General features: G+C 42.6%; 1 protein-coding gene and 1 long non-coding RNA gene across 5 annotated transcripts in view; one reads left to right on the forward strand and one right to left on the reverse strand.

The window, feature by feature from the left end:
* The window catches only part of SDK1 (sidekick cell adhesion molecule 1), a 974,158-nt gene that overhangs the window by 744,916 nt on the left and 212,332 nt on the right, over positions 1–16,910 (forward strand). For all 4 annotated transcript variants that reach the window (XM_024241289.3, XM_054545732.2, XM_054545733.2 and 1 more), the window contains exons 18-19: positions 10,618–10,733; positions 13,503–13,695. In XM_024241289.3, coding sequence (XP_024097057.2) covers positions 10,618–10,733; positions 13,503–13,695 — 309 coding nt within the window. The remainder of the gene's footprint in view (positions 1–10,617; positions 10,734–13,502; positions 13,696–16,910) is intronic.
* LOC129053688 (uncharacterized) overlaps positions 3,909–16,910 on the reverse strand; it is a 30,742-nt gene continuing 17,740 nt past the window's right edge. The window contains exon 3 of the long non-coding RNA XR_008518473.2: positions 3,909–4,059. This is a non-coding gene — a long non-coding RNA (uncharacterized LOC129053688). The remainder of the gene's footprint in view (positions 4,060–16,910) is intronic.

A 16,910-nucleotide genomic window follows, 5' to 3' on the forward strand; every position in this document is an offset into this window, starting at 1 on the left:
CTGTTTCCTTTTTCATTAAATACGACATTGAGACAGAAGAAGACAGGATTATTGGAAAATGCAAATCTGAATTTGAGATCATTTTCATTATAATTTCCTGAGTAGCAACTTTTTTCACTACTCTACTTGGAGCACTTGATGACTTTCTTTAATTAAAAAACGTAAGGACAAAAACCAAACACCGCACGTTCTCACTCATAGATGGGAAATGAGAACACATGGACACAGGAAAGGGAACATCACACACCGGGGCCGGTTGTGGGGTGGGGGGAGGGGGGAGGGATAGCATTAGGAGATATACCTAATGTTAAATGACGAGTTACTGGGTGCAGCACACCAACATGGCACATGTATACATGTGTAACGAACCTGCACATTGTGCACATGTACCCTAAAACTTAAAGTATAATTAAAAAAAAAAAGTTTCTTACTATGATGGGAAAATATCTCTCTATAAATATGCAATAGTATTAAAAATATCAACATAAGTAATGTTACTAAATATGTACGTATTTAAATATAAAACTATATAAAGTGGCCTGTAGGCCTTAATGGCTTCAAAAATTAACTTTTCAAAATATTTTGATTGCATACATCCTCAAGAATGTTTCAAAATAAATCAGGTTGAAAAATTCAAAAAGCAAAGCCTGCATTAAGCAAAATAGGCAAAATTGACATTCCTTTTTATTTGATTGGACAATTAAAGTTCTGAAAAACTCATGAATATAAATGTTAGTGATGTCATCTCTGATCCAAAATATTTTGAAAACTGAATTATTTGAAGCTATAAAACCCTACAGTCCTCTTTACTGATTTGATTTAATTATGTAACTTATTATAACATTTTTAAAAATGTGTAAAAACAGTAATTTATTTTGAGATTCCATCAATAATCAGATCTTGCTAAATTTACGTCATCACTAGCCAGGAACGAAGGGAAGCGGGTGGGGGAGAAGGAAATTTTAAAAACCATTTTTATTTTAATAAGGAACACCTAATACCAGATAATAATTATAAACATAATCATACATTTCACTTAGTCACATAGGTAAAAATACTAGCAAATTAATTGAATAAGAAGCGCCCCCACATGCTGAGCATGTTACTGAACCAAACTGGGTTGGTTTGTCCCTGCATGAGAGGAGGACGCTGAAGCACTGGGTTTTTGCAGCAAGAAAGCTTTATTGCAAGTCAAGTGGTGAGGAACAGGAGGAAAGACTCAAATCTGTCTCACCACACTGGGGGCTGTGCCGGGCTTTATAAGCATAGGGTAATGAGGCATGATCTGATTGGATCTTGCAGTGGGGTAATGCCAGAGCTCAGTCTGATTGGATCCTGCTTCAGCTTTGCCGTGTCCGTTTCTTAATTCAGTCCCTGCTCCTCTGCCTGAGCACTTAGGTTCCCCCACCGTGGTTGCATGCTTGGTTCATCTGGGTGTGCTCAGAGTATATGGCCTTCAACCCGGGGGTCCGTGGCAACTGAAAAACAACTCACAACCTACTTACACACAAGTCAAACCACATTGTGAAGCGGCATCGTTGTCTAGGGTAATACCCAAAGTTTGTTGTCTCACACTGACGAAATCAAGGACACGGACACACAAGGAGTGAGGTTAAGAGTGGAGGTTTAATAGGCGAAAGAGAGAAGAGCTCTGTCCTGCAGAGGGGTCCAGAGTGGGTTTTTCCAGTCTGCCACAAAATGCAAAGGATTTTACAGATGAACTGGAGGAGGCAATGTCTGATTTACATAGGGCATGAAAGATTGGTTAGACCAGGTGTGCCATTTGCATAAGGCACAAAAAACTGGTTAGGACTAGATGCACCATTCGCATAGCCTGCAAAAATCTGGCCACCCACACCCTAATCTTTTATTATGCAGATGGGTTATCTCCCCCGCTGGTGCCTTGTTGCCTGCATTTTTACTGTACGCGTGGTGACAAAGAAAAGGGAAGATGGAGCCTCCATGTTGAATGTGTCTGGCCCTCAGGTAGCCCTTTTCTGTTGGCACAGCTGCCAGCATTCACCTGTGCAAGCTTCTAGCTTGCTTATCTATGTCTGCAGCTCAATTTTTCAGGCTGCTCTTTGTTAGAAAAGAAATGATTGGGAGCTGCTTTTTGTTAAAAGGGAAGCCTTGCCAAAGACTCTGTTACCCTCACTATCTGCCTAAATAATTTCTTTCTAGCTCCTGTATCAATTGGTTCTGTGCCTGGTACAGACACACAAATTCACAGATGAGAAGCAACCTGCAAGTGAAATAAAACAGCTTGATAAGAGGGGTCCGTGGGGGTGTCAGGGAAGTGTCGTGTGGCTCAGCCACCCTGTGCCTCTCTGCAGCAGATCCTCTCAAGAGTTACCGGGTTCAGAAAGTTTACAGGAACCATGTGCATCGTTTTGTTTTACTTTTTTTTTTTTTTTTTTTTGGAGTACTTTCAGATTCATAGAACAATTGAGTAGAAAGTTCAAAGAGTTTTGATATACTCCCTGCCCAACATGTACAAAGCCTCTCCCACTATCAGCATCCCCCACCAGAGTGGTACCTTTCTTATAAGCAGTGAACCTACCTTGATACATCACTAGCCAAAATCCATAGTTTACGTTAGGGTTCACGCTTGGCACTGTGCCTTCTGTGAGCTTTGAGAAGCGTATGGTGACATGTATCCCCTGTTATAGCCTACAGAAGAGTTTCCTTGCCCTCAAAACGCCCGTGCTCCTCCTGTTCACCCCTCCTGACTGCCAACCCCCAGCAGCCACTGGTCCTTTTGCTGTCTCCATAGTTTGACCTTTTCCAAAATGCCATATATAGTTGGAATCACACAACACGTGGCTTTTCCCGAATGACATCTTTCACTGAGGAATGTGCAATGCATGTGTGTCGTGAAAACACAGCATATATATAGTGAAAACAGCATGAAATGTAATTTCAACAGGTGCAATTTTTTTTTTTCTTTTTTGAGACAGAGTCTTGCTCTGTTGCCAGGTTGGAGTGCAGTGGTGTGATCTCGGCTCACCGCAACCTCCGCCTCCCAGGTTCCAGCAATACTCCTGCCTCATCCTCCTGAGTAGCTGGGACTACAGGTGCGCGCCACCACGCCCAGCTAATTTTTGTATTTTTAGTAGAGGTGGGGTTTCACCATGTTGGCCAGGATGGTCTCTATCTCTTGACCTCATGATCCACCCACCTCAGCCTCCCAAAGTGCTGGGATTACAGGCATGAGCCACCGCACCCGGCCAACAGTTGCAAATTTTTGAATGGCTATAAACAGTGGTTTATGGCTATGAAAACTAACAGACATCAGTGTCTCTGGGTCCCTGTGTAACCCATCTGACGCACAGTGAGAGAATACTGCACTGTCCCACCTCTTTCTTCCCTGCCCACTCCCAGAAATCCCCTCTTCAGGTAGGAGAAACTGCTACTCTCTGATCCAGGTTTCACACATTTCCATGACAGATAAAACCCCTAGTGCCTGAAACTGCTCCTCTGGTTTCTCCTTTCACCTGTGATTATTCCCTGAGTGTCGGGGGCCTCAGGACAGAAGACTTTGTCATTGGCTATGAACATCAAGACAGTGTCGAATGGGTTTAGGCTGAGAGCCTGCTCAGGCGGGTGCCTGCGTGGGGGAAATTATCCAGTGAAAAGATATTTTTCTACTCAGTGAAAACCAGAACGGACCATAACACTTGTCACGTTACCAGCCTGCCTCCAGGCCTGCCATTGGAGGCACAGCAAGGGCCTAATGCTAATCATCCGGGGAGGAAGTGTCCCTTGAGGCTTAGTGTGAGCAGCGGGAGGCCATGCTGCACACCGGAAACCCCTTTTGCCTTGACTTTTCTGCGGCATGGTTGGACTAAGCCCTTGTTGTTGGCTTAAGAAGGGGCAGGGTTATGTAACCCTCAATAATTGAGACCTTTCCAGCCATAACAACTCTTTTATTTTCAACACTGTCAAGAAGGATTTGCCAGCTGTAGCTCTTTCTCGCTTGAGGGCATTTTTAATTCCATTGTCCACAAATCTGTGAGTCATTTCTGATGGCAATAATCAGGACAAAGAGAAGCCAAAGACCTGGGAATAAAAGCAAGCTTGATGATCTTTTGAATTAAACCTAGGGTATTGACAGAAAGGAAACTGACGCTTTAGAACCTCCCTTGTCCTGTGACTGGGGAAGGAGAGTGGGTGCCCGCAGGTCAGGCTCCGAATCTGACACCAGGGGGCCCAGGTAGAGTGAGAGTCACAGCCCGGGGCTCAGGTAGAGTGAGTGTCACAGCCAGAGGCCCAGGTAGAGTGAGTGTCACAGCCAGGGGCCAATGTAGAGTGAGAGTCACAGCCAGGGACCCAGGCAGAGTGAGTGTCACAGCCAGGGGCCCAGGTAGAGTGAGTGTCACAGCCCGGGGCCCAGGTAGAGTGAGTGTCACAGCCAGGGGCCCAGGTAGAGTGAGTGTCACAGCCAGGGGCCCAGGCAGAGTGAGTGTCACAGCCAGGGGCCCAGGCAGAGTGAGTGTCACAGCCAGGGGCCCAGGCAGAGTGAGTGTCACAGCCAGGGGCCCAGGTAGAGTGAGTGTCACAGCCAGGGGCCCAGGTAGAGTGAGTGTCACAGCCAGGGGCCCAGGCAGAGTGAGTGTCACAGCCCGGGGCCCAGGCAGAGTGAGTGTCACAGCCAGGGGCCCAGGTAGAGTGAGTGTCACAGCCCGGGGCCCAGGTAGAGTGAGTGTCACAGCCCGGGGCCCAGGTAGAGTGAGTGTCACAGCCAGGGGCCCAGGTAGAGTGACTGTGAGAGCTCGCGATTTTAGGTAGCCCACATAATGAGAAGGGAGGGGAAAATGCCTTGTTAAATGGGTGAATTCAGTTAGGAATTTGTTTCTCTGTAACCATGGTGCACCCCAGAGAGGCACTGCCTCCAGGATGCAGGACCAGAACTTGATATGAGGATTGTGCTGCAGCCAAGCAAAGGTACAGACGTCCTCTTGAATCGTTTCCTGCAGGAAACGACTACTTATTTAAATTACGCAAATTTTTTTTCTTGCGTATGATCCACGTAGCCTTATTTTAGAGAATTTAACAACATTTGATATTTGGTATTCTGGCATTCCAGAGTCAGTAATTGGGCTTCGTGAAACCCCAGAGCTAAACCTACCAAGAATGAGATGCTTTCCTCAACCCCAGAGGTTGTGAGTTCTAAGAGAAAACGTCACGACAAATGTTGGTCTTTTCCCAATAGCTCCTGGCGTTTATTCTTTCTTTTCCCTTTTCTTCCTTTTTCTCCTTCCTCCTGTTGTGTTTTCTTTTCTTTCTTTCAGCAGAGATTTTTCTAGTCATCTATTGCTGCCTAACTGACTACCCGAAAACTTAGAGCTTAAAAGCAACACCTGTTTATATGTCATGATTTCTTGGGTCAGGAGTTGGAGCAGGGCTTGGATATGTGACCGTCTGTACCTCTCATTCAGTTGGGAAGAAGGCTTCGTGCACACATTGGCACCGTGGCTAGGAAGGCGGAAAGGCTGACTCCCTGGGCTGTCCACTGGGGCAGCTGCCCCTGGCCTCGCCAGCCTGCAGCCTCAGGATCCCCACATTCCTACTGCTGCTCAGGGCTCCCAGCAAGCAGCAGAAGCTGCTAGTTTATTAGGACCTGGGTCATATTCTATTGGTCAAGCAGTCTCAGAGCCTACGTTGAAGGATTTCAGACATAGACACCACCTATTCACGGGAAGAGTATCAAAGAATGTGCAGCATTTTGCTTTGCTTTATTTTTTTAGGGACAGGGCCTTCCTCTATTGCTTGGAGTGCAGTGGCGGGAGCATAGCTCACGGTAACCTCAAACTCCTGGGCTCAAACCATCCTCCCACCTCAGCCTCCCAAGTAGCTAGGACTACAGGTGCACGCCACCATGCCTGGCTAATTTTTTACTTTCGTAGAGACAGATTATCTCACCCTGTTGCCCAGGCTGGTCTCAAACTCCTGGCCTCAAGCGATCCTCCCACCCCAGATTCCCAAAGTGTTGGGATTACAGGCATCAGTCACCATGCCCTGCCTGCAGCATGTTTGAAAAGTGAGATTTATTGTGGTTTCCTAATTTACATACAGTAAAACTCACCCTTTCTAGTGTACAGTTATATATACATTTTCACAAACATCTTTAGCCCACATTCACCAGCATAATGGAGATATGACTTTCTGTCACCTCCGCCAAAAGTCTTTGTGCTTTTATATTCACCCCTTTACCTCCGCCCCAGCGCTTGGCAAGCACTGCTGTTTTCTTATATCTTTGCCTATTTCAGAACATCATATAAATGGAGCATGCAGTGTGCAGTCTTCGGAATCTGGCTTCCTTCCCTTAGTGTCATGCATTTGAGATTCACCTGTATGTTCATATGTATAAGTATTTTGTTCCCTTCTACTACTGAGCAGCATCCCATTCCATAGACACACTACAGTTTGTTTCCCATCCATTGGTTTAAAAACATTTAGGATGTTTGCAGTTTGGGGTGATTATTAAAGCTGCTATGAATATCACATATAGATTTTATTTATTTATTTATTTATTTAGAGACAGGATCTCACTCTGTTGCCCAGGCTGGAGTGCAGTGGTGCAATCACAGCTCACTGCAGCCTCAACCTCCTGAGCTCTAGTGATCCCCCAACCTCAGCCTCCCAAGTAGCTGGGACTATAGGTGTGCACCATCACACCCAGCTACTTTTTTGACTTTTTTTGTAGGGACAGGGTCTCTCTGTATTACCCAGACTGGTTTCAACCTCCTGGGCTCAAGTGATCCTCCCATCTTGGCCTTCCAAAATGCTGGGATTACATGTGTGAGCCACTATGCCCCGCTTCATGTAGATTTTTAAGTGAACTTTTACATCTCTCGTGCACAATTACCCAGGGGCAGGATTACTGGGTCACGTGGCTCATGCATGTTTAACTTCGTAAGAAAGCACCAAATGGTCCCACCAGGTGGCCGTGCCATGGGCATCCCCATCTCAAACCGCGAAGGCCTCGGGCACTCCACATCTTCACCGACATGGGTTGTTATTGCTGTTGGTTTGTGATGTTTGAGTCCTTCTAATACGGGTCCAGGGCATCCCATCATGGTAAATGGGATGGTGAAGTTCTCTTCACTCGCGGATTTCCTGTTGTTCTATTGGCTTTGGTGAAGCAACTGTTCTTTTTGCGTACATTTTTTGTTTTCTTACAGTTGAATTTTGAAAATTCTTTATATTTTCTGCATAATAGGTTTTTGTTCTTTTTTTTCTTTTTAAGAGACAAAGTCTTACTTGGTTGCTCACTGCAGCCTCACACTCCTGGGCTCAAGGGATCCTCCTGCCTCAGCCTCCCAAGTAGCAGGGACTACAGGCATGCACTACCATACTCAGCTAATTTTTTTTTTTTTAATTTTGTAATTCTTTGTAGTGATGGGGTCTCACTATGTTGCCCAGGCTGGCCTCAAACTCCTGGCCTCAAGCGATCCTCCTGCCTCAACCTCCCAAAGTTCTGGCATTCCAGCCATGAGCCATGAGCCACAGCACCCGGCCTGGATAAACGTTCTTTATTGGGTATCTGTCTTGCATACGTTGTCTTCCAGTCTGTGGCCTGTCTTTGCATGAAGTCAGCTTTATTCTTTTTTTTTTTTTCTTTTATGGATTGTGTCCTTGGTATTGTATCTGAGAAATTTTTGCCTAACCCAATGTCATACCTATTTTTTCCTAGAAGTATTATAATTATAGGTTTACATTTATGCCTCTGATCCATTTTGAGTTAGGTTTTATAAATGGTATGAGATATAGATCCAGATTTTGTCTTATTTTGTGAGTGAATGTCTAATATTTCCAGCACCATTTGTTGAAATTACTATCTTTGTGCTTTTATTGAAAACCAGTGATATATGTGTAATTTCTTGCCTGTCTTCTCTGTCACTGATCAATGTGTCCACCCCTTCTCCAGTAACACCCTGTTTTAATTACTATTGATTTCTAGTTAGTCTTGAAATCATACAGTAAAGATTATCCAATTTTTTTTCAGACTTGCTTTGGCTATTCTAGTTACCTTGCTTTTCCATATAAATTTTAGAATCACCTTTTCAATGTCTAGGAAATGTCTAGCTGTGATTTTCTTTTTTTCTCTTTTGAGACCGGGTCTTGCTCTGTCACCCAGGCCAGAGTGCAGTGTAGCTGGGATTTTGATTGGGATTGTATTCACTATATTGATCAGTTTGGGGAGAATTGACCTCTTTACTGTGTTTTCTTCCAAAGCATTCATGTGATATGTTTCTGTATTGACTTAGGTGTTTGGTTTCCTTCATTCATGTTTTGTAGTTTTCATTGCACAAATATTGCATGTAGTTTGTTAAACTTATATCTATTTTATGTTTTTAGAGCTTAAATAAGGTATTAGCTGTAGGTGTTTTATAGGTGCCCTTTTTAAAGTTTAGAATGTTCCTTTAAATTCCTGCTTTGCTGAGAGGGTTTTTTCTTTTTTAAAAAATCACAATTGATTATTAAATTTTGCCAAATGCTTTTCCTAAATCTATTAAGATGTTCATATGTTTTTCTTCTTTATTCTGTTGATGTGATGAACTACTTTGATTGCTATTCACATCTTGAGCCAGCCTTGCATGTATAAGATACACCTCGCTTGATCAGGCTAGATTATGACTGTTATATATTGTTGAATTTTATTTTCTAATATTTTGTTGAGGATTTTTTGAACTTGTGTTCATGAGGGATATTGGTCTATAGTTTTCCTTCAGAGGCTTTTTCTGATTTTGGTATCAGGGTAATGCTTTAGAATTGGTTTAATTTATTCCTTAAATGCTTGGTGGAATTCATCCATGAAGTACACATAGTTCTCACCTTTGTTCCTCTGGATGCTGTGTGTCTGCGCTCCGAAAGCTTCTGTCCTCTCTTGTAGCCCACATTCAGCCTTCGGCCATTCACTGAGGATTTTGGGTGACTTTCAGAATTTCCATTGTCTCCTCCTCCCGCGCTCTGTGACGGGTGAGCAGGACCCATCCTGACTCCTTGGACAGGCCCATCTTTCCTTGTTTTTCCGACCACCTGGCTGGTATGCAACCTAAGCTGTCTTATGGGCTCAGGAAAAGTGATTGTTTTGTACTTTGTTCAGCTTTTCTTGTTCTTAGGTGGATGTGATGTTCTTTCCAGTGCTCAGCATCCCAGGCACAGCAAGCCCTGTGTCCATTTTTAACCCACACATTTTACAGGATGGCAAGTAGGGCAGTTTCCTAGTGACTTAGAGAGGGGGCCGAGGGGCATCACAGCCATGACCAGCAGTGGATGGGGACAGAGGGTCCTCCTGCATGCCTGGGAAGAGAAGACTTGAGGGGCTTGGCCAAGTTTACGTTTGTCTCATCTCTGCCTGAGATGGGCTTTTGGGGAAGGGAGCCGAGAAGAGTGTAGCAATTTTCACCAGGACCACATGGGATCCCGTGTGTTCTGGCCAAGAAGACCCTTGTTTTTGTTTCTCTGCCTGGATCCACAGGATCCCTTAGGCTTCTGTGCCTCACTTTTAGAACAAGCACCTGAAGAGCCAGGACCTTCCTTCCACCCAGTAGAAGCCTTGATGGTGCAGCCGGAGGCTTGGCCCCTCTCTGCAGGCCACTGGGGTTCCCATCCTGAAGAAGCTAGCTCTGCCCACTGCCCTTTCCAGAAGGCCTTCAGTTCCCCATTGCCTTATGTATGCGTGATCAGCCGTGCTGCTGGGCATGGTAGACAATCCCAGCGAGACCCGTGCACTGTCGGCACCCCGCTTCCCCCAACCCCTCGTCCAGCCGTGCTCCCCATGCACCCATCCTTGCCAGGCTCCTTGGCAACACTTTGCCTTTGCCCACGGCTCTCCCAGCTGAGAGTGCCCTTCCCAAGAACTTACCCCTCACAGGCCACCCTTCCTCCCAAACACAGTCCAGATGAGGCCCTCCAGCCCTCCCAGGCCAGAGGCAGGCATCTGCCCTTCACGAGTTTGCTGCTCTGTGGAACATCTGCCTCTTACAGTACACAAGCATGTCCCCTAGAAAGGGCATGCCTTGAAGGCAGTCATTTGGCAGGTATATAATTGGGTTCAATAGCTGTTCCATAAAAGAGAGAAACAAACCGTGGAAAATCCAAAAATGATTGTCCCCATTGACAGACAAAGAGAAATTTAGCCTCCAACAGTATATGTGGGAGGAGGGTGATGATTTTGTTTGCTTGTTTCCCCCCCACCCATGTAATGAACAATTTAGCTTGAAACATAGTGGTATATATTGAGGGAGGATTTCTAGATGAAACCTTGCCTTGATCTCAAATATCTGTTCATTGAAAAAGAAATTAGAGAAAGCTTTGCTTGCCATCCACCTTGGAACCACAGGAAAGGCCCATCTGTGGGATGAGAGGATGGTCTGGTCTACCTTTCTGCCTATGCCTTAAAGAATTCTGCAAGAGAAAATGAAAAATAGCCCAGTTCTCTTTCTTGGTAATGTCACTGTAAGCTTCCCTAAACATTCATGACACTTCCTTGGTCTCAGTGCAGTAATTGCCTGTGAGCATGATGGCAGCTAAGGGTTTCCTTTCTGTCTCTCCTCCCCATGGTGCCTCCTGCCATTTGTTCCGCTGTCGTCAATGACTGCCCTGCCACAGTGCCCACCGCGCCCCCGCAGAACGTGCAGACGGAAGCCGTGAACTCCACCACCATTCAGTTCCTGTGGAACCCTCCGCCTCAGCAGTTTATCAACGGCATCAACCAGGGATACAAGGTACGTGGCCTGGGTTCAGGGCCTGTGGGCGGCTGTCGTTGTCTGGAGCCACAGGGTGACGCAGCTTGAGGCAGCCCCTCCTGTGTATCAAGAGCTGGTTGCGTTAAGATACAGGGCGTCTTGACCTTGGTGAGACCACCATTTATCCAAAGTCTTGGCACTATCTCTGCAGGTTCAGAAATTCCAATTCCTAGTTATCAAGAGGATAGTTCATACATCAGTGAGCAATTTCTTATGAGAAAGGCCATTCATTTTTAAATGGCGGGTGGGAGACATGTCTCAGTGATTAGAATGAATATTTGCACAAACTACTTCTTCCCAGAAGGAGGTCCTCTCAGGAGAACACAGGCGCTGAGCAAAGGGAATGGCATGAGTGATATTTCCATGGAGAAAGGATATTTTTCTCTCCTCCCTTTCTACTTCAGGGACAGTTCTGTTTAAAGAACTGAGACCAGTTGATACCAGCTACCCGCCCGGACTGAATTAGACACGTAGACAAATTTCCATCATCCGACTTCTTGTGTCTTTAGCTACCAGAGTGCGTTAACTTCACTGATGTACCAGGATACACCGTCACAAAGCACAGCTGATCTTCCCTTTCAGATCAGCTTCTCCTGATTCGATTTGGGAGTCCACCTTGATTTTAGCTGCAATAGATCCACTAATTATCTTTAATAGATGATAGATGGGGGAAGCTCTATACAGTGAAGGGATTCCATCTAGTTTCCTCAATACCTGGTAATTTCACATTCAGAGGGTGAGTTTCCTCAGACACAAGGTTCGTTTTTTTTTCCCCAATTTGGATTCAACTTGCTAAAACACTGATTTGTCTGCCAGAAAGGCAAAAGTAGCTGGAAATTTACCCTGCCTTTCATTTATCCTCAGAAGTATCCAAAGCCAGAAGCTTTTGTGAAAGAAAATCATATTGATCAAGCAAGATGCTTTTGCCTTCTTGCTTCTCCTGTCGAGTCTCATTGGCAAGGCTGCAGCGTTCGTTTGATGACTTCGTTGTCAGTTTGATCTGTGTAAATACGCTTTGCATCCTGCAGCATGTCAATTTTCAGACCCAATTAGTCCTAGAAATGTTTGGTGCCGAAGGAATTAAAAGTCACACACCTACATAATGCTGCCAAAACATGAACACACTTTCCTTAGGTTGTGGATATAGACTGTATTTCTTTAAAATTGTAAGCAGTCTCCTAAAATCCTTTTCACAAAACTAGTGTGATATAAATTATAAATAATTACGATTATTCCTGTTGAATCATGGACGTCTTTTTTGAGACAGAGTAGGTGCTTTCTAGAAAAATATTTGTATTTGTTTCATTGTGCTGTTTCAGCTGAATTAACAGATGGTTTCATCTTTATTCTTTACTGTTAAAATATATATTATATATTATATGGTATATATTGTATATACTATATAGTATATATTATATATAGTATATATAATGTATTATATATAATATATACTATATGTATCTATTATATATGTGTAGATATTATATGTACTATATATGTTATATATACTATATGTTATGTATGTTATATATAGCATGCTATATGTATATATTGTATGTACATATACATATGTATATTACATACATACATGTAATATACATCTATGTATGTAATATACAATATACATTACATATATGTATATGTAATATACATATATGTGATATATGTTGTATATACTATGTATGTTATATACGTTATATATAGGATATATATAACGTATATACTATACGTTATATATAGGATATATGTATATATAGTATATATAGTATATGCGTAACATATATAGTATATATACTATATATGTATATATAACATAGTGTGTATATAGCATATATATACTATATATGTTATATATATACTATATGTATATATATAACATATGTACATATGGTATATATACTGTATATGTTATATACAGTATATATACCATATGTACATATGTTATATATAGTATATATTCATATATGTATATATTATATATTATATATACCATATGTGTATATTATATATTATATATTTTATATATTATATGTGTATATATTATATATTACATATGTATATATTATATATTATATATGTATATATATTATACATTATATACATGTATATATTATATATGTATACATAATATATACTATATATGTTATATAGTATATAGGTTATATATAATATATGTATATAATATACTATATATGTGTAACATACTATATGTTATGTATATGCTATATATGTTATGTATGTTATATATAGTATACTATATGTATATATTATGTATGTGTATATTATATGTATATATAATTTATACTATATATGTTATATAGTATATATGTTATATATAATACATACTATATATTTCATATAGTATATATGTTATATATAATATATGTATATAGTATATATGTATATATGTAATATATATTATACATATGTTTTTTAACCTTCTTAAGTGAAGAGAGGGTGAAGATTTGAGGGAGTGTCCATTATTCCAATATGAGTTAAATAGTTATTTACATATACAAGTATAAAATACATGTAAATATACATGCTTGTATAGAAAAACCTATAAAATATATTTTTATCTCAACTTTTTTCAAGCATGATTATAAAATGTAGGATTTATGGACTTTCTTAATTATGACTTTACATTTTAAAAGACGTATTCATTGCAAAATAAAATTCTGCCGCAGACATGAGTGTGGAGAAACGCCATTGAAAACAGGCTGTCTTTTTCACCCTGTTCCATCTCAGCTTCTGGCATGGCCGGCAGATGCCCCTGAGGCTGTCACTGTGGTCACTATTGCCCCAGATTTCCACGGAGTCCACCACGGACACATAACGAACCTGAAGAAGTTTACCGCCTACTTCACTTCTGTTCTGTGCTTCACCACCCCTGGGGACGGGCCTCCCAGCACACCTCAGCTCGTCTGGACTCATGAAGACAGTGAGTTTTCCTATCTGCATGTCTGTTAAGTCAGTCATCAAATAGGTGTATACCGCTGTGACTTCCAGAATCAGGCAAGGGCAGAGGTGGATCACGAGGAGGTCCCGGATTTTTGGAATGCTTGCAGTCAGCTCACCTAGGGAGATCAGGCATCAGTACTGATAATGCCTCGCAGAGGATGGCACGTGGACAGTGGAGGGCGGCCTTGGCTCAAGGAAGGAGCTCTGGGGACAGGGGGATGGAGAATCAGGTTCCAGCTGTGTGGCCACACCTTTGGTCTTGCTGAACTTGTTCTTCACCTAGAGTTCAATTTCTAATTCCCTCACCTCCTTCCATGATCCCCCCCGACGCCCCCCAGCCCGTTCTTCCCTGACCCTCGCTCGCAGGGTCCTTTTCCCCACGCCCTTCTAAGCTCCGTGAGTTTGCATTATCTCCATCTGGTCAGTTCGAACCCACTCTTTCTCTGCTCGCAGGCCAGCTGACGCATCTGGAAAACATTAGCTAATGAAGTTACCCCGAGAAAATAATCACAGATGCACACAAAGATTTATATACAAGGCGGCTCGTTACAGTTATTTGTAGTTGGAAAAAACGTGAAAAGCATTCAGATGTTCCAGATGGGGAGGATTGGGAAAAAGTGTAGAATGACAACATAAGAAATATTTTGTAGTTGTTGAAAAAACAGAACTCTGAAGATCAAAAATTGTGCGCAAAAATTGTCATGATATAACATTGTGAAATAATAGTATACAAAACTATGAGATCCAAATTTTATAAAAATACACCGTATGAAATATGAACAGAGAAAAGACCTTGGAAGAAATATGTCACACAAATTTAAGACTTGGTATCCCTATGTGGTATCATTATGAGTAGTTTTGGCATATTTCTTTGTATTTTTTTTCATTTTCTAATTTCTACCACGTGTGTGTACTCCCTCTATAACGAAAGTTAAAACTAGAACAATTAGGGCTATGCAGCATTCACGCCTGTAATCCCAGCACTTTGGGAGGCTGAGGCAGTTGGATCACAAGGTCAGCAGTTCAAGACCAGCCTGGCCAACATGGTGAAACCCCGTCGTTACAAAAAATACAAAAATTAGCTGGGCGTGGTGGCAGGCGCCTGTAATCCCAGCTACGTGGGAGGCTGAGGCAGGAGAATCACTTGAACCCGGGAGGCGGAGGTTGCAGTGAGCCGTGATCATGCCACTGCACTCCAGCCTGGGTGACAGAGTGAGACTGTCTCAAAAAAAAAAACAAAAAACAAAAAAAAAAACTAGGAAAATTATTTTTTTAAGTGACCCTGGGCTGCTGCTTGTCTCTCCCCCAGTGCTGGATGGGCTCAGCCTTCTGAACTTGTCTCTACTAGAGTTTGGCCGTTGCCAGCTCCACCCCGTGCTGCTCCCGTTTTTGGACTCCCAGCCTTACTGCACTCCCAGCAGGTGACATTTGCAGAGGCCAAGGCCACCAAGACGGATTCCTTGCCTTCCCACTTCACCCTTCATTTCTGTGTCCTTACGCTTGCCTCTCTCCCCTTTCTTCTCAAACGAGGGTCCTCTAAGGGTCTCTAAGAGTCCTCCGTCATCCTGTTCCCTTCTTCCCCTCTCTCTCTTCATTGTGCTATTACTTCTTCCAATCTTTTTACTATTGGATCCTTTCCCTCCTTCCACAAATATGTTCCGGTCTCCCTCACTCAAAATCGGCAGCCCCCTGACTGTGCTCCCCCTGAAGTTGCCAGGATGGGTCCCCACTCCCTTTCAGTCTAACCATTGTTTTGACCTTGAATGCCTTATGTTCTCCTTGACCCTTGGCAGCCTAGCTTTCTCCTTGCCACTCTCCTGGAACGATCTCGCCATTGACTCAAGGTCTATGTCAAATGAGTGACACGGGAGGAATAGAACATGGATTTCTTGACCCTCTGAGACCAACAATCAATCCTTCCTCACCAAAAAAGATGAAATGAAAAGCAGCCCTGCTGCTGCTGTGAATTGATCCCAAAAGTTCTTCCCATACTTCGCCTTTGCTCTGCTCTCTGCTTTTGTTTAACTGATTTTGTTTTTTCTGTTGTTGCTGTTGCTGTTTTTTTGTGGGTTTTTTTTGTTTTTTGTTTTTTGTTTTTTTTGAGACAGAGTCTTGCTCTGTTGCCCAGGCTGGAGTGCAGTGGTGCAATCTTGGCTCACTGCAACCTCTGCCTCCAGGGTTCAAGCAATTCTCCTGCCTCAGCCTCCCAAGTAGCTGGGATTACAGGCGCCAGCCACCACGTCTGGCTAATTTTTTTGTATTTTTAATAGAGATGGGGTTTCACCATGTTGGCCAGCCTGCTCTCTAACTCCTGACCTCAGGTAATCCGCCCACCTCAGCCTCCCAAAGTGCTTGGATTACAGGCATGAGCCACCAAGCTCACCAAGGTTAACTGAAATTTTTATTGAGAGCATTACAGATTCACATGCAATTATATGAAATAATATTGAGACCATGTACATTTAGCCCAGTTTCTGCCAAGCTGACATTTGCGAAACTACAGTATTGTATCACGTCCAGGATATCAACACTGATGATACAATTCACAGATCTGATTTGGGTTTCTCCAGTTTTGTTTTTTCTCTTTTGTGCATATGTGTGTGTTTAGTCCTGTACAATTTGTCACATGTGTAGGTTTGTGTATCCACCACAATAATCAAGATCTTAAATGTTTTTAAGGCCACAAAAATCATCTGGGTTCCTTTATAGCCACACTCACCTTCCTCCGGCTCTTCCTTTCTGTATGCCTTTCATTTCCTTTTCTTGCATGATTTGCAGTGTCTAGGATTTCTAGTACTATGCTGAATAAGAGTGATGAGACCAGACATCCTTGCCTGCTTCTCACCTGAGAGGGAAAGCACTCAGTCGTTCACTGTTAAGGATTTTTTTTTTTTTAAGCAAGTTGAAGTTATTCCTCGCTATTACTAATTGGTTGAGAGTTTTTGACATGAATAAATCTTACTTTTTTTCACGTGCTCTTACTGCATCATTTGACATGATCATCTGGATTTTCTTCTTAGCTTGTTGATCTATTAGATTACATTGACTGATTTGCAGATTTCAAACCAGCTTTGTGTACTTAAATTCAACTTGGTCACAGTGTATAATTCTTTTCATATGCTGTTGGATTGACTTTGCTAGCACTTTGTGAAGGACTTGTGCATGTAAGTTCATGAGAGATATTAATCTGTAGTT

The sequence above is a fragment of the Pongo abelii genome, chromosome 6 (assembly GCF_028885655.2).
Source record: "Pongo abelii isolate AG06213 chromosome 6, NHGRI_mPonAbe1-v2.0_pri, whole genome shotgun sequence".
Classification (NCBI taxonomy): domain Eukaryota; kingdom Metazoa; phylum Chordata; class Mammalia; order Primates; family Hominidae; genus Pongo; species Pongo abelii.